General features: G+C 41.4%; 1 protein-coding gene and 1 long non-coding RNA gene across 2 annotated transcripts; one reads left to right on the forward strand and one right to left on the reverse strand.

Moving 5' to 3' along the window:
- Positions 1-202: 202 nt before the first annotated feature.
- c21h14orf180 (chromosome 21 C14orf180 homolog) lies at positions 203-20,333 on the reverse strand. The gene is made up of 8 exons (XM_064928196.1): positions 19,933-20,333; positions 17,247-17,277; positions 11,666-11,752; positions 9,846-9,972; positions 5,330-5,469; positions 3,561-3,730; positions 3,346-3,472; positions 203-2,298 (listed from the first exon to the last, which is right to left on the reverse strand). The coding sequence occupies exons 1-8, from the start codon at positions 20,083-20,085 to the stop codon at positions 2,093-2,095; spliced, it is 1,041 nt and encodes a 346-aa protein (XP_064784268.1). The 5' UTR covers positions 20,086-20,333; the 3' UTR covers positions 203-2,092.
- A 1,448-nt stretch (positions 20,334-21,781) lies between these two features.
- On the forward strand, positions 21,782-24,341 carry LOC135508176 (uncharacterized). The gene is made up of 3 exons (XR_010450765.1): positions 21,782-21,866; positions 23,208-23,281; positions 23,470-24,341. It is a non-coding gene; the product is annotated as an uncharacterized LOC135508176 (long non-coding RNA).
- The last annotated feature ends 1,048 nt before the right edge of the window (positions 24,342-25,389 follow it).

Here is a 25,389-nt window from a genome sequence, read left to right on the forward strand (position 1 = left end):
CACACACACACACACACACACACACACACACACACACACACACACACACACACACACACACACACACACACACACACACACACACACACACACACACACACACACACACACACACACACACACACACACACACACACACACACACACACACACACACACACACACACACACACACACACACTACTCACCACCCTCACAGATCTTGGTATGCAATGACAGTTTTATTTCAAATAATTCGAATAAATAACAAAATATAGAAACTACAAAATCCTTCTAAAAGGCACTTCTTTCAAAGTGACCACAGGCCTATTGTCAGCAGTGAAATGCAGCTACTAACCAAAATGTGCAGAAACAAGCCATGTTGACTTGCTGGGTATTTGTATTGCTAATGATAGTAGTTCCGTTTGATGGTGCAAAGGGAACCTTCAGTCCCAGTAGCTCCTCCATTCAGACATTGGTTGCATCATATTGCTCAGATTTTTCCAACACCAACTCTTTCTTATAGTTGTGTTCCCTGAAACCTGTTAAACTGTTTAAAGAATATGTATCAGTGGAAACAGCGTCTTGTGTTTTATTGCTCGGATCAAGAGGTATATGATAAGCATCACATTTGTCCTTTAAAGCTCGACCTGTTTATAGAAGAGACTTTAATTTCTATATTTGAATGGTTCCAATTACTGAAGGTCCCACAGTGATGATTCAATTAGTGTCATAATGTTGCTGCATCTTACCACAGACCATTGGACCGTACAATTCATGTAGATTCCTTTCTTTACTTTGCATCATTAACATTTGCTCTAATTTAAGGTACTTTTCAAATCCCAAATAATCATTAACTTTAAAAGCATTTGACATCAAGATTAAAATCTGAATATTGGCACAATCAAAACATAGAAATGTAACAAAAGCCCTTACAAAATGTACTCTAAAAAAAATGAAAGTATTTGATATTTGAGTAGATGCAGATATGCAGTATAGAAGAATAAATACAATTTAGAGGAGAGAGGATATTATTTGAGGCATTTTAGCATTTACCAAGAGGTACACTGTCAAAATCATAAGCACTCATTGAATTTGAGTACATTCCCAGGAAAGTGAGTATATATATTATTGTGGTGAATATCTTATCATCTTTGTCCCAACTTGGAACCCAAAACTGATCTGACCTAAAAAAATAGTCAGACTACAACAGGGTTTTCCAAACTCGGTCCTCGGGATCCCAAGGGGTGCACATTTTGGATTTTGCCCTAGCACTACATAGCTGATCAACTAATCATCAAGCTTTGATCATTTGAATCAGCTGTGTAGTGTTAGGGCAAAAAAACAAAACGTGCACCTCTTGGGGTCCCAAGGACCAAGGTAGGAAACGCCGGACTGCAGTATTTATGCTGTAAAAGAAAGATGGCTTTGTCAATTTGCTAGTTTAACCTGGCACTGTGAAGTGAAGCAGTCCTGTGCCTGTGTCAGCCATCCTTTTCAGAAGGTTGTCACATTGTGCTTGACTCAATCCATAATCCTTATTTTAGACGGTAAGGGTGTTTTGTGCCAACTCTAAGCAGTTTTTCACACTTTATACATTCAATTATGTGCAATAACAAGGCGTAATATTGTGATAGTCCTTAGTATACGGTATATACACATTCATATCTGTAGCTAGCTTTTAAGTACACAAATGACATAGCATTGTAATTAAATAAATATAATTAATTTGGCATTCCATGAAACATTCACTCACAATAGATTGTGCCAAGAAAGGAACATGTAAATTATTGTAGCAATTAAGTGAGCAAACCAGTGAGCATCGACATTGCTGATGTGCAAAATGTCTTATCAACAAAACGAACATGGTAGCATACCCACCACCAAGGTACGTACAGTATACAGGCATGGAGGCTAAATATCTCTGGGATTACACATTTCTCCATATATGGATGTGAGCATAGCAGTAGGGGTGCACATCTCAACACCATAGATAGATAGTCCGTGTGTATGACTGAGGTGCTCGGGACCAGGCTAGGTAGGGCACCTCAACGGACATGTAATGGAGAGAGTGAATGCAGTCCTCCATGCCTCCCCCTCTGGTGGGTCCCAGTCACTGCATGGTTAGCCAGATCCAGCAGCCCCACAGCAGCTGTTTTATGTGTATCAGGTAGACAGCCAGCGAGGCCTCCAGCTCCTCACAGACACGCTGTGGGCGCCGGCGGTCCGTGCAGAACATGGCAACGCCCAGCAGTGACATCAGCAGGAACAGGCAGGTGAACAGGGCCAGGTGGGGGCTGGGCGGTGATGTGTCATAGGCTGTGAACCAAAAGAGACCAAAAACAAACTGTTGAATGATTTGTAAAGGCTCTCCCAGTCTGCATGTTCAGGAGTGAGGGGCATGTTGTTTTCCTGATACCAAAATCACTTTTTTTCCACCACATTGTAGCTAAAGGCCTGATTTTCAGTATCTTTATTAACAGTATAAAACGTGCCATACACCAGATACTGGACTGGAATATGCAATATAATAAGTGTGTTGAATACCCATGCATCACAGTACAATATTAAAATGTCTATGATTGCAAATTCTCATATTAAGCACCACTCAACAGTCTTCCTTACACAGATTTAGTATAACAAGTCAGTAATGACCAGTCAATGAGGGTGACACTTGCTCCATATTCTTAGTGTGCTATTATTTGGGACCACTGTCAGACAGACTTACCAACTAAACGGTCGTAGTATGGAATGTCTGCGAAACCGATAGACAAGAAGCAAATAAATAAATAAAAGGCTACCTTATTTGCATGCATAATTAATCATGAAGTGTAAATAGCTTGCTCATGTTTGTTCTTTTTGTAAATTCAGCATTACATTAAGTACTACAGTATCCACAAGGGACAGTGTTTTACAATCTAATCACAGGATTTTACTGTATCTTGTTCATTTTCTTTTACAGCTAAGCCATAACAATGCAGATCCCTTTGTAAGGTTCAGTAGTAGTGGCCCATAGAGAATTAGGAGAACAGTAGATTTAGCAGTATAACTCACCAATGTAATACTAAGTATTGTTTAATACGTTTTGATTTAGTGAGTGTTTAATTCTCTAAAACCCAGTGGAATAGAGCTGAGTTAGTCCAATAACAAACGTGTTTCTTGTTTCTGCAGACCACGGCCTTACAGTGCAGTAGAGAGGAGTGTGAGTGACTGGGTAGAGGTGAGAATGCACCAGAGGGCAACGCCATCTCTCTTCGGCTCGTTACATGCACTGAAGGGGCTCAAACTTTGAAAGTTTGGAAAGATCTCGTCCTCATGGCCTCCATATATTTGGCATTTGATCTCTGATCCTGATGTCTCTCTCACCATGCACAGTGGTTTCAGGCTCCCTGAACCGGACCCGCCGCTCGCCTTTCCGTCTGTGGCTGGGCTCTGAGTCTGATCGTGAGCCAGATCTCTTCAGTATGGACATGGGGATTTTACCATTGGTGACCTGAGGAGAGGGTGAGATATCATTAGAACTGAAGACACAATGGACACCAGTTTTGAGGACATTTCAGTCATTGAAATAAAAGTGTCACCTTGGGTTTTGGTGTGTCCACCAGTGGGCGGGGGTCTTTCCTGTGCCGGACCTCAGAGCGTTTATCCCGGTGGGAATGGGAATGGGAAAGACCGTTGTTGAGTGTGTCTCTGAAGGACTCGGCAGCAGCAAACCTCCTGGAAAGCGCTGACACACACTGGCCTAGGGAATCTAAGGTATTAACCATGAGTAAACATTAGTCTCTGACCACAGATGGAACCTGGATCCAAGGTACCAATAAACATATCTACTGTGTAGATAGAGCTGAAGATGAAAGTTCAAAATACAAAAACAAACATTTCTGCGAAAAACATCAGGGTTGACTCCATCATGGCCATTTATATACACAGGTACAGTGCAGTGGTACTTACAACACACACATTTCCAGATCACAAAAGCACTGCACTGGCTTTGTACTATGAAAGATGTGGAATAGACTGCACAAGCAACATGTAGACCATCCAACTATCAATGAATGTGTTTATAGGAGGAGTGCAGCTCACACCCACAATGACAACTCTATGACAGCCATTTTAGGTCACAGCGAAATCACACTTTGTGTACAAAATAAATAAAATAAAACCTAATCTTATTTGTCACATGCACCGAATACAACAGGTGTAGGTAAACCTTACAGTGAAACTCTTTACAAGCCTTTAACCAACAAAGCAGTTTTAAGAAAATAGGGTTAAGAAATTATTTACTAAATAAATTAAGCATTTTTTTTTTAAGAACACAATTAAATAGCAATAATGAGACTATATACAGGGGGTACCGGTACCGAGTCAACATGCGGGGGTACAGGTTAGTCGAGGCAATTTGTACATGTAGGTATGGGTAAAGTGACTATGCATAGATAATAAACAGTGAGTAGTAGCATTGTAAAAACAAAGGGGAAGGGAGGGGGTCAATGCAAATAGTCCAGGTGGCCATTTGATTAATTGTTCAGCGGTCTTATGGCTTTGGGGTTGAAGCTGTTAAGGAACCTTTTGGACCTAGACGTGGTGCTCTGGTAGCGCTTGAAGAAGCACGTGATATTGATATGGTCAAGAAGGTCAACTGGCATGAATAGGAACCATTCTCTTAGCACCCCAGGTCCTACACATAGCCTGCTCTACTGAGCACCCCTGGCTGTGAACACTGACTCAACAGCTGTTCTCAACATCTAGGGCACATTTTACCCTGTGCCTTCTTCAGCAAACCTCTTTACCCCAAAAATGGCAACTTTGGAAAACAGTAGAAAATGCCACTTCCTCATCATGCGAGTGAAGCATGAGCACACCAATACAGTGGCTTTAAACTGTCAATTTCACAATAAGTATTTTCTGTTCAGCTCTATATAAAACCACTCTGAGTGGGTGTGTTTATTCATTTAACAATTCCTTGAGCAGACATCATACAGTAGGAGGGCTAACTGGAATTATGTAAGCCACTTATTGTGCGATGTGTGCGCTGAAGCAAAGCAGTTAAGTTGTTCCTGGGCTTAACAGCTGTTTTCCGGTTTGTCATTCCACAAGAGTGTGCTTTATGTCAACCTAGTGACAAGGTCTACACCAAATCACCTCTCAGGGTTCAGTTTAACTACAAACTGTCAACTATAAACTCTCCACTGCCTGTGCCCGCCTGTCACACTGAGAAGAACATGCTGACACACTCAGCCGTGATGGAACACTCATGACTATTGAGTTCATCTACTGTAAGTATTCATCTATGTTTATTTCAGCATGACACTGGCTTTTAAAGTGTTCTGTCTTTATTCAGGGGTTTTACCTGAGTATTCTGTTTTGCCAATTTCTGCGTAGACGGTGGCCAGCAGCTCCAGACTCTTGTCTGTGACGGGGTGGTCGCTGCCAAAGGCCCTCTGATGGATCTTAGTGGCTTTCCCACTGTACTCTAAAGCGAGATGAGGTCTAAAAGACGAAGGACAGGAACACAGAGATAATTAACATTTTTTGGATTATTTCTCCAGATGTCATTTGAATGTCTAGTTGGATTTACATTTGGTTGAGATTTAAACTAAAGTAAATTCAATGTGAAATCAGGTTAAAGGAGGGTGAAAGAAAGACAAAACTTTTTGCAAATCAAATCCGTTTTCCATGTTGATTCAACGTCATCAGATTGATTTTGTTGAAATGACGTGGAAACAACATTGATGCACAAGTTTTTTTCCCTGTCGGCTGTGTCAATAGAAAATCCAGACAACCAACCCATGGAAAGCAACCTCAAACAAACATACAAATAAAATATATTTTATTGTCCATTTTGCCATGGCTCCCACTGGTTGGTTTACCGTGCACCCTTCCACAGCTATACTGCTCTGGCATGGAGCTAGGTGGGCATAGCATGGCAAGACAAATTCCGGCCCTTACATGTGCCAATGGATTTAGAGCAAGTCCTGTGTAGTGTCACAGATGTGACGATCGCTGTTCCAAAACCAAGCTTCCCTTCAATTAGTAATGGCCAGGTGTCTGTTTGCACTGTTTTAGAATGTAATTTGAGGACATCCGATCACCAAAGTATAGCGAAGCCCTTCAACGGCCGAAGGACTTCCTGCCACAGCGCTGAAAGATTCAGGAAGCACAATAACTTTCTGTCCAAGAGAGAAGACTGGCATTGACTTAGCACTGACTACTAAAGACAGTTATATGAGCACCTCTTCCAGTTTTCTCTTGGTAGTCCTCATTACTCCATCAGTGTCCAAGGTTAATGTTCATCTCAGAGACCGTTCATAAACACCTACAAAAATGTCTATGACCCAGTAAAGATGAAGAGGCTGCCATCCTCCCAATTCCAAACGGCCACAAGCTCCAGTGCTCTAGTGCTGTAGTAGGATGTGAGTCTTCTAAAACCCTGTAAATAAAATATTGCACCCAAACAAGTCCATTGGATTGTGAGGCGTCTAATGGGTGGATGAATTTGGGGCATTCTGTACATTTCTTTAGGGTGAAAAGCATAGTATTAGAAACACACTAAACTAAACATACGGTTCTAGAGATGCGCTAAACTAAAAGTACTACAGACACACTAAACTAAAAGTATATTGCTACAGACACACTAAACTAAAAGTATAGTACTAGAGACACCCTAAACTAAACGTATAGTATTACAGACACACTACACTAAAAGTATAGTACTACAGACACGCTAAACAAAAAGTATAGTACTACAGACACGCTAAACTAAAAGTATAGTACTAGAGACACCCTAAACTAAACGTATAGTATTACAGACACACTACACTAAAAGTATAGTACTACAGACACGTTAAACTAAACATAAATTACTAGAGACACCCTAAACTAAAAATATAGTAATACAGACACACTACACTAAAAGTATAGTACGACAGACACGCTAAACTAAAAGTATAGTACTAGAGACACACTAAACTAAATGTTTATTACTAGAGACACGCTAAACTAAATGTTTATTACTAGAGACACGCTGAACTAAAAGTATAGTACTAGAGACACCCTAAACTAAAAGTATAGTACTAGAGACACCCTAAACTAAAAGTATAGTACTAGAGACACCCTAAACTAAAAGTATAGTACTAGAGACACGCTAAACTAAGTGTTTATTACTAGAGACACGCTAAACTAAACATATAGTACTAGAGACACCCTAAACTAAAAGTATAGTACTAGAGACACCCTAAACTAAAAGTATAGTACTAGAGACACCCTAAACTAAAAGTATAGTACTAAGAGACACCCTAAACTAAACGTATAGTATTACAGACACACTACACTAAAAGTATAGTACTACAGACACGTTAAACTAAACATAAATTACTAGAGACTAGAGACACACTAAACTAAATGTTTATTACTAGAGACACGCTAAACTAAATGTTTATTACTAGAGACACGCTAAACTAAACGTATAGTACTAGAGACACTCTAAACTAAAAGTATTGTACAAAAATGAGAGATCAAACAGCAGAAACCAAAAAAGCGGATGTTTCCGGTTTTCAGGGATACAGTATTATCAACCTAACTTCAGTTTCCCCTTCAAAATGGATTTGGGTACTCCAGTCAGCCACATTTTTTTTTACACCTGCTAGGTTAAGTTACCAAAAATGTGAACACATTCAGGGCCGTCTGATTGGTCCAGAAATCGATGGGTTAGGCCAGAGCCAGAACGCACGTGGTTAAAGTGGTAGTTTGAAAATTAGTCATTGGCTTTGATACTGTGATTGGTTCGAGACGATTCAATCACTGATTACTTTGTTTTGAACAACACCCTTCATGCACCTCATCACCAAAAACGACTTCAATGACGGCAATCTCAGACTAGTATGTAGTGAACGACGGAGCAGCAGAAGAATTTAGCTTGAGTAGTCAGGATATCTGTTACCCCCTTCCACCCTATCAAGTCAATCAGGCTAAATGCTCTAAATCTTCCAAACATTGACAGGAGGGGCAAATAAATGTGTATGTTCCTGTCTTTGTGGCCTACCAGAATACTCCAGCATCAAGGACATCAGATCAATGTGTATGTTCCTGTCTTTGTGGCCTACCAGAATACCCCAGCATCAAGGACATCAGATCAATGTGTATGTTCCTGTCTTTGTGGCCTACCAGAATACTCCAGCATCAAGGACATCAGGTCAATGTGTATGTTCCTGTCTTTGTGGCCTACCAGAATACTCCAGCATCAAGGACATCAGGTCAATGTGTATGTTCCTGTCTTTGTGGCCTACCAGAATACTCCAGCATCAAGGACATCAGGTCAATGTGTATGTTCCTGTCTTTGTGGCCTACCAGAATACTCCAGCATCAAGGACATCAGATCAATATGTATGTTCCTGTCTTTGTGGCCTACCAGAATACTCCAGCATCAAGGACATCAGGTCAATGTGTATGTTCCTGTCTTTGTGGGCTACCAGAATACTCCAGCATCAAGGACATCAGATCAATGTGTATGTTCCTGTCTTTGTGGCCTACCAGAATTCCCCAGCATCAAGGACATCAGATCAATGTGTATGTTCCTGTCTTTGTGGCCTACCAGAATACTCCAGCATCAAGGACATCAGGTCAATGTGTATGTTCCTGTCTTTGTGGCCTACCAGAATTCCCCAGCATCAAGGACATCAGATCAATGTGTATGTTCCTGTCTTTGTGGCCTACCAGAATACTCCAGCATCAAGGACATCAGGTCAATGTGTATGTTCCTGTCTTTGTGGCCTACCAGAATTCCCCAGCATCAAGGACATCAGATCAATGTGTATGTTCCTGTCTTTGTGGCCTACCAGAATACTCCAGCATCAAGGACATCAGGTCAATGTGTATGTTCCTGTCTTTGTGGCCTACCAGAATACTCCAGCATCAAGGACATCAGATCAATGTGTATGTTCCTGTCTTTGTGGCCTACCAGAATATCCCAGCATCAAGGACATCAGGTCAATGTGTATGTTCCTGTCTTTGTGGCCTACCAGAATACTCCAGCATCAAGGACATCAGATCAATGTGTATGTTCCTGTCTTTGTGGCCTACCAGAATACCCCAGCATCAAGGACATCAGATCAATGTGTTCTGGTAACACTTGAAACCCCCATTAGGGATGTTGTCCCTTTGCTCCACCTCTACAGGTAAATTCACCTCAGTGGTTTTTGCATGAGGGCCACAGATGCAAACATTTCTTTGTGCACTGGTTTACTTTGGCGAGGTACATTTTCATCCTGATGGCATATTTTCAAAGCACTATAAACATATAAACCCATCTTTCACTAACAATCTGGGGGAGGGGAAATATGGAAATGAGTATCACTTTAAGATGTGAGACAGCATACAGTTTAAATACTGTAGATTTCTGTTAGAAATAAGCACATCATTCAGAAACGTCCAATTTAAAACTACAGAAAGCGAACAATGCCTCAATGAAATAGCCTCATGTCTGAATGACAGTATCACTGTTTTTCATTTTGTAAAGATATTATACACTCATACAGCCTTTCAAAAGTAAAGGGGAACAGAGCTAGCCAAAATATCAAAATACAGCATCTAGTAAATATAACTACAGTCTTTTGGAGCTTTTAACAGCAAGCAAAAACACCTACAGTATCAGTATATATTATGCTGTCTATATCAGGCATAATATTAATATCTACTTTCTCATCCCTCCATACTTGAAACCCAGTAATTACCAACACCATTTCAGAAAAGCCAGCAGAACAGAAACAGCAAAGTTGTCTCATTTAATGAGAGGAAGACCAACAATACTAAACAGCACTGCACTTATTGCAAGGGAGGACATTTGCGTTATTCTTGTTAAATCTACATACCTTTTACTCATGATGCAAAGCTGGGCCAGCCGCTCAAAATGCTGTGCCTGGGAGGCCTGATCCGATAGCTCCTCTGGGGATGCCCATCCTGTCCCAGACGAGCCCAGCAAAGCCTCCTTCTGGGGGCCTGTTACACACACACAGGGCATGTAATCAGCCGCCCGCTAACGTCTGACTCGATCCCTCTTGCTCACGCTCTATCCTTCTCTCGCTCTTTATATCCCTTTAACTCCCTCTGTCTCTCTACATAGCAAGTAAACAGAATCCAAAATGCTGGCGATGTGATCTCTGGCAGGGCTGGCAGTGTGGAGATGAGAGTGGTGTCTGAACAGCAGGGTACAGTGGAGCCAGCAGGATAGTGAGCAGGAGACGTCAGATAGAGAGCAGAGGGAAGAGGGAAGGGAGAGGAAACTGTGAGTGCAAACAGCGCACTTACCACACCCACAAAAGCAGTGGCACAGCTACCTGTTCACACAGACACAAACACCTGAGCTGACCCTGGTGGGAGTGGAGATTAGCCTCCATAAAAGCTTTTCCAGCCTAACGTTGGAGAGGTAAACTGAAAAGTAAAGTGGTTCAGAAATGGCAATAAGGGGACAGAAACTTTTAATTAACAGGATGAGGGAAAATAATAGAAAGCATTGAAAATAGAGTAGGTCCAATATCTGTCAGATAATCAAAATGAGATGGAAATGGGCTGAGTTTTGAACAGGAGATTGAAGAGAGAGAGAAGGCTGGTGGAGTGATTGTGATGCCAGCATTGCCCCAGGAGAGAGAAACAGAGCAGCTGGCACAGTGCTGAATCAGGGGCCTCAGTATTCCATGGCGCCACACAACTCCTTATGAGATAATGCCTAACATGGCCATTTGTCTTCCCTGTCCATCCCATAACTCCTGCTACCTCCTGCCCATGCTACACTGAACTGCTGTTGAATCAGCAGCCTCCAGACAGACAGACAGACAGACAGACGGACGGACGGACGGACGGACGGACGGACGGAGAGGAGAGCCAGCAGGTGATAGATGACAGGCCAACCCTGTTGGGTTGTAAGGGATACACCAGGCTCTCTGGCTGAGGTTTGTTTCTCTATTGTACAGAATCACACATTGCACTGGTATCTTTTCAGATTGGTATATTACAATACAAAGGTCCTAAAAATACACTGCATACCATACTGTATACCACAATTTATAGCTTACAGAAATGGAATTTAGTTAGGGCACCCCTTAATCACCCAGTTAGAGTGCTAAGTGTAGTTTATAACACAGTTTTGGGAGGACAGCTTTAAGCTTCAGATGACATACCTAATCCACAACAGGAACTTCCATATATGTGCTTGTTCTTCTGTATTGGAATGCAGCCTTGGAGCAGGAACTCCATATATGGACTCAGTCTTCCCATATTGGAATGCAGAATTCCATACATGGATAACGACATTCATATTGGAATGCGGCCCTGTAGCAGGAACTCCATATATGGGTCCAGACATCCACAATGGAAGGCGGCAGAGCGGCAAGGAAATCCATATATGGACGTAGAGCAGTACCCATGCCAATTTGCTCACCTGCATCCAATCTTCATTAGCCAAAAGCCTGCCTCACTCACCTGAGTCCAATTGCCTCATCAACCATCCTCATAGTACTTAAACGGCATCCTTCGTCACTCCTTGTACCTACGCACAATGGTGGGCAATGAGTGGGTGGACAACCCACATCTATGACAAAACGCTACTGAAGATGGCCCCCTTGTGACATAGTTGTCAGATGGTGAGAAGCTGAACTTGTGGATGCCCCCATTTTACAGATGTGAATATACTTGCCTGTGCTCCCCTGAACAGCAGTGAGCTCAATTAGAGAAACCTCGTAGAACATCTTCTCAGCCTGAATGAACTGCAGGGCCTTGCCGTCTATTTATATAGGTGAAGGATCAGGCCCAGTTGTCAAAGGTATTAAGTCAGTTGTAGTGTCAGAAATGTTGTTGTCATCAGGCTTAACTGCAACGTGTTTAAAAAAATATTTTTTATGGCTCCAGAATGTGACCTCAGCAAGTAACAGGCTCATCACCAACATTCTAGACAGATGGCTCAAAACAGTCTCTGTGAAGGCTTGGCCTATAATATCTGGGCATTGTACTGCAGTCTTGTTTGTCAATGTTGATGTGTCAGTTATTTTGGGTATGTGATTCTGTAAGGGATGGATTTAAATTTACTGGGGGGGGGGGGCTGTTCCAACTCACCGACAGGTTTCTGTGCCAATGCACCACACAACCAATTATCAAAGCATACCAACTTTGGGCACTTCAATATCATGGTTTGTGTTAACACCACAAATAGACTGTCAATCTCAACAAACAGAAAATACATCCCTCTCTACATTTTAGGTTGACCCAGTATCGAAGCCTTGGCTTGACAATCTCTGATTTTTTTGTAAACTGTCGCTTTCCGTTCATCAATTGGCCACTGCACAGTTTGAATTTATTGATTGATTGTTTTTTTAACTGACAAAATCTAACATTTATACCCAAATATTTTTTCAAGTGACCGGGTTTGCACAATAAAGTCAGGGACTTACAGTATCATAGGCCTTCAGTAGCTAAAGCTTAATAATAGCCACACCATACCAAACCTTCACAAATGTTTCTAAACTTCATTAGGGTAATATCAAAAGTCAAGCTATTGTTTATAGGGAAAATATGAGCAGAAGAGCGAATGTAAATCAGGGAAAAAATGCGCTAGCCTCCCCTGTGCCCAATAAAAAAAATACACAACCCTCCCCAAAGCAACAAAAAAATCTTGACAACCCTCCAGTATTTTAGACCACCTCTCCTTCCAATAAATTAAGATTTGTCCCTAAGGCACCAAATATGTGTGCCATCCCTAAAAATAGACTCAGGAGCCGAGTTGGTTCACTTTGTCAAAGGCATTCTTCATACTGAAATAAATGCATCCCTTTGTATGTTGACACCGTTGAACACTTGACAGGTGAATTTAAAAGCATTGCTTGACAAGGAAAATGTGCTTAAAATAAACACAGACATACAGCCTGGCGTAAATGGCCTACTCAAAAGCAGGAGCTCTCTGTCGCACGTGAGACCAGACTTTGCTTAGTTCTATTTCTGAATGCTTGTGTGTGGCCTATTGATTGCCGTTAAAGTAGCACAGTTTAGATACAAATAAAAGCTTTAAAAATGTATTATATACAGTGAATAAAGGCTATTTGCGTTATTTCTATGCTTCCCGTTCTTAAGTTTTGTTTTTGTGTCTTTTACTTATGGTTTCGTACCCCAGCTCCATACAGCAGAAAATAAACTATATCTTTGGTTATGGAAAAGATAGTTCACAGCGATTCAGATGTACTATGATTTTCTACACTATACTTTTTTGTTTTGTCAAATAAAGTGAAATTAGGCGAACCATTCGAATGTTACCAACCAGGAAATGCCGGAGCGATTTCTGCGTAGTGCATCTTTAAATGACAGTAGTCTATAAACCCTATCACAACTGTCCATGTGAAAGGAAAGAGGCTACCTTTTATGACTAGCAAAATACATGAGAAGCACATTAACACACACTCCGAATAGACTTCACCAGCCAGAAGGATACACAATGTATGCAGTGCCATGCATACTTTATGACTCCAGTAGACATCCAGTGGACAAGTCGAATTTTGTGTTTACTGTGTTGCTACTACGTGCTGTGTTTACTACGATCCTCTTCTAAACATCCTGCATATGCTGCAATGTGCCTCATTCCTATTCGTTGACAGTATATAATAGTCAGCTGAGGTAGAGATATTGGGCTGCTGACAGACAGTTTTGGGTTAACTCCAGGGTTTACTGGGCCGCTGAGGTAATGACTGTTCAAATCAAAACACATTTTTATTTGTCACATGTGCCGAATACAATGGGTGGAGACTTAATCAAGTAAAAAATTATAATAAAAGAAAAATAGTAACACAAGAGGAATAAAATACACAATAAGGAAGGGAGTACCAGTATAGAGGGAGTACCAGTACCATATCAATGTGGAGCTATATACAGGGAGTACCAGTACCATATCAATGTGGCGCTATATAAAGGGAGTACCAGTACCATATCAATGTGGAGCTATATACAGGGAGTACCAGTACCATATCAATGTGGCGCTATATACAGGGAGTACCAGTACCATATCAATGTGGCGCTATATACAGGGAGTACCAGTACCAGATCAATGTGGAGCTATATACAGGGAGTACCAGTACCAGATCAATGTGGAGCTATATACAGGGAGTACCAGTACCATATCAATGTGGCGCTATATACAGGGAGTACCAGTACCATATCAATGTGGAGCTATATACAGGGAGTACCAGTACCAGATCAATGTGGAGCTATATACAGGGAGTACCAGTACCATATCAATGTGGCGCTATATACAGGGAGTACCAGTACCATATCAATGTGGCGCTATATACAGGGAGTACCAGTACCAGATCAATGTGGAGCTATATACAGGGAGTACCAGTACCATATCAATGTGGAGCTATATACAGGGAGTACCAGTACCATATCAATGTGGAGCTATATACAGGGAGTACCAGTACCAGATCAATGTGGAGCTATATACAGGGAGTACCAGTACCAGATCAATGGGGAGCTATATACAGGGAGTACCAGTACCATATCAATGTGGAGCTATATACAGGGAGTACCAGTACCAGATCAATGTGGAGCTATATACAGGGAGTACCAGTACCAGATCAATGGGGAGCTATATACAGGGAGTACCAGTACCAGATCAATGTGGAGCTATATACAGGGAGTACCAGTACCATATCAATGTGGCGCTATATACAGGGAGTACCAGTACCATATCAATGTGGCGCTATATACAGGGAGTACCAGTACCAGATCAATGTGGAGCTATATACAGGGAGTACCAGTACCATATCAATGTGGAGCTATATACAGGGAGTACCAGTACCATATCAATGTGGAGCTATATACAGGGAGTACCAGTACCATATCAATGTGGAGCTATATACAGGGAGTACCAGTACCAGATCAATGTGGAGCTATATACAGGGAGTACCAGTACCATATCAATGTGGAGCTATATACAGGGAGTACCAGTACCAGATCAATGTGGCGCTATATACAAGGAGTACCAGTACCATATCAATGTGGCGCTATATACAGGGAGTACCAGTACCATATCAATGTGGCGCTATATATAGGGAGTACCAGTACCAGATCAATGTGGCGCTATATACAGGGAGTACCAGTACCATATCAATGTGGCGCTATATACAGGGAGTACCAGTACCAGATCAATGTGGAGCTATATACAGGGAGTACCAGTACCATATCAATGTGGCGCTATATACAGGGAGTACCAGTACCAGATCAATGTGGCGCTATATACAGGGAGTACCAGTACCATATCAATGTGGAGCTATATACAGGGAGTACCAGTACCATATCAATGTGGCGCTATATATAGGGAGTACCAGTGCCGGATCAATGTGGAGCTATATACAGGGAGTACCAGTACCAGATCAATGTGGCGCTATATACAAGGAGTACCAGTACCATATCAATGTGGCGCTATATACAGGGAGTACCAGTACCATATCAATGTGGCGCTATATATAGGGAGTACCAGTACCAGATCAATGTGGCGCTATATACAGGGAGTACCAGTACCATATCAATGTGGCGCTATATATAGGGAGTACCAGTACCAGATCAATGTGGCGCTATATATAGGGAGTACCAGTACCAGATCAATGTGGCGCTATATATAGGGAGTACCAGTACCATATCAATGTGGCGCTATATATAGGGAGTACCAGTACCATATCAATGGGGAGCTATATACAGGGAGTACCAGTACCAGATCAATGTGGAGCTATATACAGGGAAATTCCATTTGATTGTCTTACTTATTTCTCTAATTTTAGAGCCAAATTGAAAGGATAGATTAATACACTTTCCATGAAAGCCAGGATGACTTTTGGTCAGAGAGCTCTGAGAACAAATCCAGCAACTGGGAGTTATTATTATGGCATTTGATGCTGAGAGTTTATGTTTTTTAGTCTGTGCATGTGAAAATATGTGTTCCCCTCAGAGTCAGTTAGATTAGGCTAAGTCTTCACCTCCCTCACTCCCCAGGGAACCTTCCCAAATATAACCCAGAGAGCACTTTAAAAGCCTGTTAAACTCTGGCTCTGCCCAGTCACATGAATATCCTGTTTAACCTGGCCTCAGGGACCACCCACTGGGCACAGATGTCAGTTTTACTTACATTTGGTAAATAATGTGAATTAAACATGTCATTGGATTTAGGTTAAAAGTTGGGTGAAAAAAAATACAAAATTCCCTTACGTTGATGACTTTTTTTTATATCTAATCAGTATCTACGTTGATTCAACATCATCACATTTCATTTAGGGTTTTAAATGACGTGGAAACAACATTGATTTTGCCCAATAGCCAGTGACTTTAACTGGGACAATCAGACTGTCATGTATCCCATTGTTCTGGCCAAATCTCTGTGTTGACAAAAAGACATGTCTGGATCAGTTCCACGTAACAAGTTCCATGATAAAAACTCAAATGACTTTGTAAATAGTTTAAAACTATCTACTTCAAATCGTTATGGTGGTAATGACCTGTGTCTATGAAGCTTATATGTTACTATTAACATATGACACCATTGTGACATAATTATTCATGATGCTATGTGTCTCTTTCATGTCCAAAGACTTAATTAACCCTATCATGACCTATGAGCCTCTTAACTAAATGGCTTCTGAGACTATGGACATGTATTGATGAAGTGAGCCCAGTAAATCAACCTATTTTGGGAGATGGGTTGTGAGGAGCTGGGTCTTGCTGAGGCAGATAACTTGAGCTGGCGTGAAATGTTTTTCAATGTCTCAGTAACAGAGAGGAGTGCCATGGGAAGAGGTTATATATCCTGCAACACCACACCCCTCTTATCTGAACCCTATACTGCACTGGCCTGTAGTGGATGATGGCGGTGGTGGTGACACACACAGCCACTGCAGAATACAGGTTAGTTAGCTTTCTCATACTCTGTGTTGTGGGGAGATAAGCACTTACAAATCCTCTTAAGAGAAAAGCCTGACCCCATTCAAAACCTTGAGCATTCTGGGACAAAGCTCTGATAATATTCTGTCCCGTGGACACAAATTCCCTCTTTATACGATGCTTTTTCTGTACAGCCAAATTACATTTTGCACTGGAACTCACCATACCGCAGGCCACTGCCACCAACAAAGGAAACAGTTTTTGCCTCCCAATCATAGTCACAGGTTTCATGCAAAGATAGTACTAATAGTTATCTGGAAGTTGGGTTTGGTCTCACAAGGCCTCCGTTTGTGTGTAAAGGATACAATTATTTTCAGAGATGAAGAGTTCAGCAATCTGTAATCACAAAGGAGAACACATATTAGGATTGTATGATATGAATATGCTACACAATTAATTGTCTGTCTGCATTCTACACATACAGTGCCTTGCGAAAGTATTCGGCCCCCTTGAACTTTGCGACCTTTTGCCACATTTCAGGCTTCAAACATAAAGATATAAAACTGTATTTTTTGTGAAGAATCAACAACAAGTGGGACACAATCATGAAGTGGAACGACATTTATTGGATATTTCAAACTTTTTTAACAAATCAAAAACTGAAAAATTGGGCGTGCAAAATTATTCAGCCCCTTTACTTCCAGTGCAGCAAACTCTCTCCAGAAGTTCAGTGAGGATCTCTGAATGATCCAATGTTGACCTAAATGACTAATGATGATAAATACAATCCACCTGTGTGTAATCAAGTCTCCGTATAAATGCACCTGCACTGTGATAGTCTCAGAGGTCCGTTAAAAGCGCAGAGAGCATCATGAAGAACAAGGAACACACCAGGCAGGTCCGAGATACTGTTGTGAAGAAGTTTAAAGCCGGATTTGGATACAAAAAGATTTCCCAAGCTTTAAACATCCCAAGGAGCACTTTGCAAGCAATAATATTGAAATGGAAGGAGTATCAGACCACTGCAAATCTACCAAAACCTGGCCGTCCCTCTAAACGTTCAGCTCATACAAGGAGAAGACTGATCAGAGATGCAGCCAAGAGGCCCATGATCACTCTGGATCAACTGCAGAGATCTACAGCTGAGGTGGGAGACTCTGTCCATAGGACAACAATCAGTCGTATATTGCACAAATCTGGCCTTTATGGAAGAGTGGCAAGAAGAAAGCCATTTCTTAAAGATATCCATAAAAAGTGTTGTTTAAAGTTTGCCACAAGCCACCTGGGAGACACACCAAACATGTGGAAGAAGGTGCTCTGGTCAGATGAAACCAAAATTGAACTTTTTGGCAACAATGCAAAATGTTATGTTTGGCGTAAAAGCAACACAGCTCATCACCCTGAACACACCATACCCACTGTCAAACATGGTGGTGGCAGCATCATGGTTTGGGCCAGCATTTCTTGAGCAGGGACAGGGAAGATGGTTAAAATTGATGGGAAGATGGATGGAGCCAAATACAGGACCATTCTGGAAGAAAGCCTGATGGAGTCTGCAAAAGACCTGAGACTGGGACGGAGATTTGTCTCCCAACAAGACAATGATCCAAAACATAAAGCAAAATCTACAATGGAATGGTTCAAAAATAAACATATCCAGGTGTTAGAATGGCCAAGTCAAAGTCCAGACCTGAATCCAATCGAGAATCTGTGGAAAGAACTGAAAACTGCTGTTCACAAATGCTCTCCATCCAACCTCACTGAGCTCGAGCTGTTTTGCAAGGAGGAATGGGAAAAAATGTCAGTCTCTCGATGTGCAAAACTGATAGAGACATACCCCAAGCGACTTACAGCTGTAATCGCAGCAAAAGGAGACGCTACAAAGTATTAAGGGGGCTGAATAATTTTGCACGCCCAATTTTTCAGTTTTTGATTTGTTAAAAAAGTTTGAAATATCCAATAAATGTCGTTCCACTTCATGATTGTGTCCCACTTTTTGTTGATTCTTCACAAAAAAATACAGTTTTATATCTTTATGTTTGAAGTCTGAAATGTGGCAAAAGATCGCAAAGTTCAAGGGGGCCGAATACTTTCGCAAGGCACTGTATTACCATGTATGACCATTCACATTCCACTATTCTCATATAAGCCACTGTATTGTAGAGGGGAATGAACAAAACCACCCTCTCTCTCTCTCTCTCTCTCTCTCTCGCGCTCTCTCTCTCTCTCTCGCCGTTGGTCTGTTCAACATCATGCCACATTCCTGGGATATTGGGTAAGGGGCTACATTTGTAAATGTAAGACATTTTCTTTGGGTCACTTGATACATATTGTTATCCAGGGGCCTTTAGTATGTAATCTGGTACTGTGGCCCTGGTTCAACAAAACTAGATCAAAACAACAATATGCTATTCTGGGAGACAAGCATGCACATGAAATGAGTCCCAGTAATCGGATGCTATTTACATCCATCAGATACAGTGGAGTTTCTGATAATAGGCTACTGACATACATTATTATGTTATGCACTATACATGGACCACTTCCAACCTCATATTGAGGTACAGTAGCTAACATACTCACAGGTTTGCAATACGCATATTACTGACATTGAAAAGAGCCATTTGACATTTTTCTGTCTGTCCTGAGACAGACAGACTCCCTGTCTTCACCTTGCAACATGCACTGTCAACAGGAAAAACGCTGATCCTGTGCTGTGAGTGGCAACATGACGTTTGACATTGGTATTGGTGATGGCAAGGTTGTATTGGTATGTGTAGTGTGTGGCTTGTGTGTTTATATTATATGCTAATGTATGAGTAACAGGCAAACACAGTGTCAGTACTGTATGTATGGTATCAGTATTGTGGTGAATGAGTTTTGTGTCTGTGTGCTCATGTTTATGTACACCACAAGTGTGTGCATGTGCCTGTAGACTGGACGTTTGTGTGCAAACATTTGTCTACAGTATGCGTGTGTATGTCTGCGGGTGCATGTATACATATGGGTGTGAGAGTGAGTGATCGTCCGGCCATTAGGTCGGTGGCTCACCTGGTGAAGGCAGTTGGGCAGCGAAGTGAAGCTCTGCACATGCCTTAACCCCAGCAGAGAGCTAAGGAAGCAGTGGAGGGCGGCCTGGTACTCCCCCTGTTGCTGGAGCTGCTGTCCCAGTTGAAACAGGCCCTCCCTTCCCCCGTTCAGCATCCCCAGTCCCAGACAGAGGCAGCGCTGCCTCCCATCGGAGCTCCGCCAGCCAGGGACAAACGCTCCACTCCACCCCCAGAGCAGAGAGGGGAAAAATCTAAACAGCCCAGGGATAAAAACACAGCAGAGATATGGTTTACAAGAGCCAGACTACAGAACGACTTCCTCTCTGTCTTGTCTATTCACAGTAACTCAAGGGCAGGTGGCGAGCTGAGCTGAGGCAGGCTGTGAAGACAGATCAACTCCCCTCCCTCTCAGCCCATGCTGCATCAGGAAAGGAGGAGAGGAAGTCAGAGGGGATTTGTTCATTGACTGGCAGAGCCCTGGTCCAATCACTGCTCTACTTGCGTACAGTAGTCCAGCCAGTGTGTGTGAACAGTCTCAGCATGTAGGTAACGGAACTGTCGACTGAGCACTGTGGCTCTCTCCCTGAGCACTCTAGTTCTCTCACTGTGGTTGGCTCTCCTTATGAAATCAAATTGCAGGGCTTTATGCTTCTGCAAGGTTTCACCATTGGAAATACAGCACATGTTTAATGTATTCCATTAGTGCATTTGATTTCATTTCAGGATACACTCTGACCTAATTTGTCTAGTGCACTGGTACAGCAATGTTGTGCATGTCTTGGGGGAGGGAGGAATTAAATCAAGAAATCTTAATGCTTTACTTATGGTTTATAAATGAGAAGCCTGTGAAAATGAACAATGGCCTTACACAGATAAACAAGTGCTTGACTAAAAATGCAGTGTGTCCACACGTTTTCCTGTGAGTAACATAAGCAGATGGACTCCATTATGGTCTCCATACACTCATGTGTTTCGTAATGCGTGACAAACAGTAAGCGTAAGCAAAGAGTCATTAGTAACACCTGCTGTATGTGTAGACAGAGAGTGCTCCACTGTTCAAACAAGGACAACTAATATTTATTTATCCACCGGCCCGCCTGCTTCAGATGTTTGCTCTTCCTTCAACATTAAACCAGCGACAATCTGTGCCCAGGGAGAGGGTGTGACATTGATTTTGTTAGTCACTCTCACTCAGATGTCATATTTACATGGCATAAGTCATGGAAAAAGTGTAGAAATGCAGGAAATTAGCTTTAAAACTCGAAAAATGTCTATCTCCCAGAGGAGGCTGGTGGTGGGAGCTATAGGAGGATGGGCTCATTGTTATGGCTGGAATGGAATAAATGGAACAGAGTCAAACAAGTGGTTTCCATATGTTGATGTGTTTGATACTGTCCTATGTATTCCATTCCAGCCATTGCAATGAGCCTGTCCTCCTATAGCTCCTCCCACCAGCCTCCTCTGCTCTCCACCCCATGGTAAAATGAGTAAAATTGCATGATATGTGTTATAAAATCGCACACAAAAAATGAGCACGTGTGGAGAGAGTTGATAGTTTAGATAAAATATATTTAGGACGGAGACGATCACGTTGATGAGCTCAAAGAGAGGGTAAAGACCTCAATGTTTTTTTGCTTTCCCAGAAAGTAGAATTGATCGCAATAAATTAAGTGTTGAGATCAGCATCTCCCTGCTCACGGTATACTTGCCTGCGCTCTCTCGAAATGCACTTGTGTGTTCGCAAATCTACATGTTACTCAAATATGATTGGCAGCCTTATTGACAAATCACAGCACTGGCCTTTGTTACAATGCCAGTGATTGGCTAGCTAGCTAAATGGAAGGTGGGACCAACGTGATGTTTACATCCCCAGGTATCTAACCAGTAGCCACATTGCAACACGGAGGACTTCCCAAAAGGCGCTTCTTATTTTAGGTAAGAAAGCTAGCGTAGGAATTCAGCCTAATGCTATTTCAACGTGTTTTTGATTATCTAATATATGTAAAGATTTGCAAGTGGATTTCTGTAATGGTAGACTCAATAATTCCAGACATAATTTTTTTTCGGATGCGATGTCATTCCTTCCGGTTTCATCTCACTCATTTATTTTTTTACCTTTATTTATTTAACTAGGCAGGTCAGTTAAGAACAAATTCTTATTTACAATGACGGCCTACAAAGGGCCTCCTGTGGGGACGGGGGCTGGGATTAAAAATAAAATACAAATATAGGACATAACACATGACGAAAAAAGACAGACAACAGCACAACGGGCAAGAAAGTAGAGACAACAATACATCACGCGAAGCAGCCACAACTGTCAATAAGAGTGTCCATGATTGAGTCTTTGAATGAAGAGATTGAGATAAAACTGTCCAGTTTGAGTGTTTCTTGCAGCTCGTTCCAGTCACAAGCTGCAGCAAACTGAAAAGACGAGCGACCCAGGGATTATGTGCTTTGGGGACCTTTAACAGAATGTGACTGGCAGAACGGGTGTATGTGGAGGATGAGGGCTGCAGTAGGTATCTCAGATAGGAGGGAGTGAGGCCTAAGTTTAAAACAAAACAAAAAATAAGCATCAACCAGTGGGTATTGCGACGGGCATACAGAGATGACTAGTTTACAGAGTAGTTTAGAGTGCAGTGTGATGTGTCCTATAAGGAACGTTGGAGGCAAATCTGATGGATGAATGGTAAAGAACATCTATCTAATGTCACCCATATAGCAACTAATGTCACACATTGGATGCATCCTAGCTACCGTACTGGCTTGCTATATTAGGCAGCTCTAGGTGCTAGGGGAAAACAAATATATTTATATTATCTATAAAGATTATGAAAAGGCCATTTATGTAGTTAGCTAACTTAAACGCAATAGGATCAGGGTCAGGCTGTCTGGTCTGGTATTGTCTCTGTTTCAGTGCAGCATAAGCCTGTTGGATGAGCCTAGCTAAATTGAAACTGCTTGGGAAGAGAGAACATCAAACATTAGCTGAAGTCATCAATGTAGCTAGCTAATGATTTTAGAAAATATAAACTCTTTGCTACCTATACTTTACTTTCCTGCTACTGACTATTGAACACTTTTTGCCAAATAAGTTTGTTACTGTTGTTGATGAATTGGTAACTGAAAAAGTAGCAGAGGCTGTTGTTTTGGTGCAATTTGGCTAATAAAGAATATGCTTGTATATGTACACATTATTGTTTCATTAGTTAGCTAAGTTACTGACTGAGTAGGTACATTTTTATTCATGTTTTTGATGTTACTGCATTCCAGGTGGAGAGGGAGTAAGATCACTAGAAAGGAGCATGCTGACAGAGCAGGGAGAAAGCTGTTGTTGCACAGCAGAGGTATTACAGTCCATGCATATGAACTGAATATTGTGTGTGAATTGCACATTTATATCATTGGCACTAAGAAAAGGGTTGTACAGCAACATGAGCAGTAAATGCTAACACAGCTTTGGTGATGAAAGGTATGTCATGGAGGTGATTGTATATATTAGAAGCTTCCCCAATACATTGCATTATATGCCCAGAACCTAATTCACCTGGTACGGGTGAATATAAGGTGCGCACCTCTTTGCTGGAGCAGACCGGGACCAGTGTTGAAATGCAACGAGAAGGCCTTTATGGGAATTGGGAGGGTCAACGCTTCACCCTTTCCAAAAGCTAAGTACCTCTCCATATTCCGTTTCCAACATTTCACCTGCTAGCACTGCCTGCTGACATTCTCTACTGCTTTGTGTGCTACGCACAGCCAGTACAGTAGTGCACCTACTGTGAACCAGAGAGGAGGCCTTTTGGGATACTGGAAAGGTGAAGCACAATTCAGGTTGAATTCATTATGGATTATAGTGACTTTTCTGCCTGAACACTCATTGCTCACATTTGAACTATTTGAGTTACTCGTGTCCCCCCAATGACAATGGGAAAACTTTTCTGAATAGACATGATTGGCCTTTATTGATACCAGATAACATTACTTAAGCCACTGTCTCCTGCCTCCATTTTTATTTTCCCATTCAAGCCTTTTTGATTTTCCCATTTAAGTTTGTTTAAATCTATTTACTATTTCCCCATTACCTTTGATATTATACTCCTTTCCTTAGTTCTATTGTGGCTTATTATGATTTAATCATTTTTGGAGAGGTATTGTGGAGTTTTATTGTAATTGGCCCTATGACATTTCAGCAAAATCTGTTGACAGAATCTTTCTTTCACTCAGTACAACAGAACCCAGGAGAGGCCTGCTGTGAACACTGGCTTGGATCCCTCAGAGCGTGCCTGCAGTGGTGTGACCACGGAAGAGTCCTCAAGGACTTTTAAAATAAGACTTTTCCATTTGATCTTTTTGGACTTGTCCACTTGGGACTTTTAGCTATTGTTAAATAAATAATGTAGAACACCATTCTGTCTCTGGTGTGTGTTTGGAAGGCCTACATATCTTGTAACCACTCATTCATACAAACAGATATACAGTGGTGTGAAGTATTTAACAAAAACATACTTTAAAGTACTACTTAAGTCATTTCTTGGGGTATCTGTACTTTACTTTACTATTTATATGTTTGACTACTTGACTACTACTTTTACTCCACTACATTCCTAAAGAAAAGAATGTACTTTCTACTCCATACATTTTCCCTGACACCCAAAAGTATTCCTTACATAGCAGGATAGGAAAATTCACACTCTTAAAGAGAAGAGAAAATCCCTGGTCATCCCTCCTGCATCTGATCTGGCAGACTCACTAAACACAAATGCTTTGTTTGTAAGTTATGTCTGAGTGTTGGAGTGTGCCCCTGGCAATCCGTAAATTTAAAACACTTAAGTAATACTTAAGTATATTTTTTGCAATTAAATTTACTTTTGATACTTAAGTATATTTAAAACAAAAAATGTTTGGACTTTTACTCCAGTAGAATTTTACTGGGTGACTTTCACTTTTGCTTGAGTCATTTTCTATTAAGACACTCATACTTTTACTATGACAAGTGGGTACTTTTTCCACCACTGCTGATACAAATGCAAGCACTGAATTATATTCACTTGTCTATTGTCCCATTCTTCAATCTGGTCTTTCATATACATATTTTAGTTGTTACACCTGTGTGATGTGTCTGATATAAATGAATAAAAATGTATTCACCCTGTACATTACTTGAATTTTAGAACTTTTGAATCATAAACTAAGTGTTGTCTTGATACAGTCTGCATGTTTAAGTTTCCATAAGTTAGTAAAAATATGAAGACCAACAGGCTATGAAATAGTTATTATTTTCTAACCTAACTAAAAAAATTAAAAATAAACGTTTTTACACAGCTTCATAAATTCGGCCATTGAAAGCCTTGGACGTTGTATCCTTCCTCAGGGAACGGCCTGCTGACAACAGGGTGGCATGGTTTTTGATGTGCTGCTCTAGAGATTCATTGCCCAGCAGACTCACCTGGGACAG

The sequence above is a fragment of the Oncorhynchus masou genome, chromosome 21 (assembly GCF_036934945.1).
Source record: "Oncorhynchus masou masou isolate Uvic2021 chromosome 21, UVic_Omas_1.1, whole genome shotgun sequence".
Taxonomy (NCBI): domain Eukaryota; kingdom Metazoa; phylum Chordata; class Actinopteri; order Salmoniformes; family Salmonidae; genus Oncorhynchus; species Oncorhynchus masou.

Coding starts and splice junctions, on each gene's coding strand:
- c21h14orf180 (XM_064928196.1), bottom strand. CDS start 20,085: ATGCTGAACGGGGGAAGGGAGGGCCTGTTTCAACTGGGACAGCAGCTC. Junction 5,470..9,845: donor CTTTGCATCATGAGTAAAAG/GTATGTAGATTT, acceptor TTCGTCTTTTAG/ACCTCATCTCGCTTTAGAGT. Junction 2,299..3,345: donor GCCTGAAACCACTGTGCATG/GTGAGAGAGACA, acceptor TTTGGTTCACAG/CCTATGACACATCACCGCCC.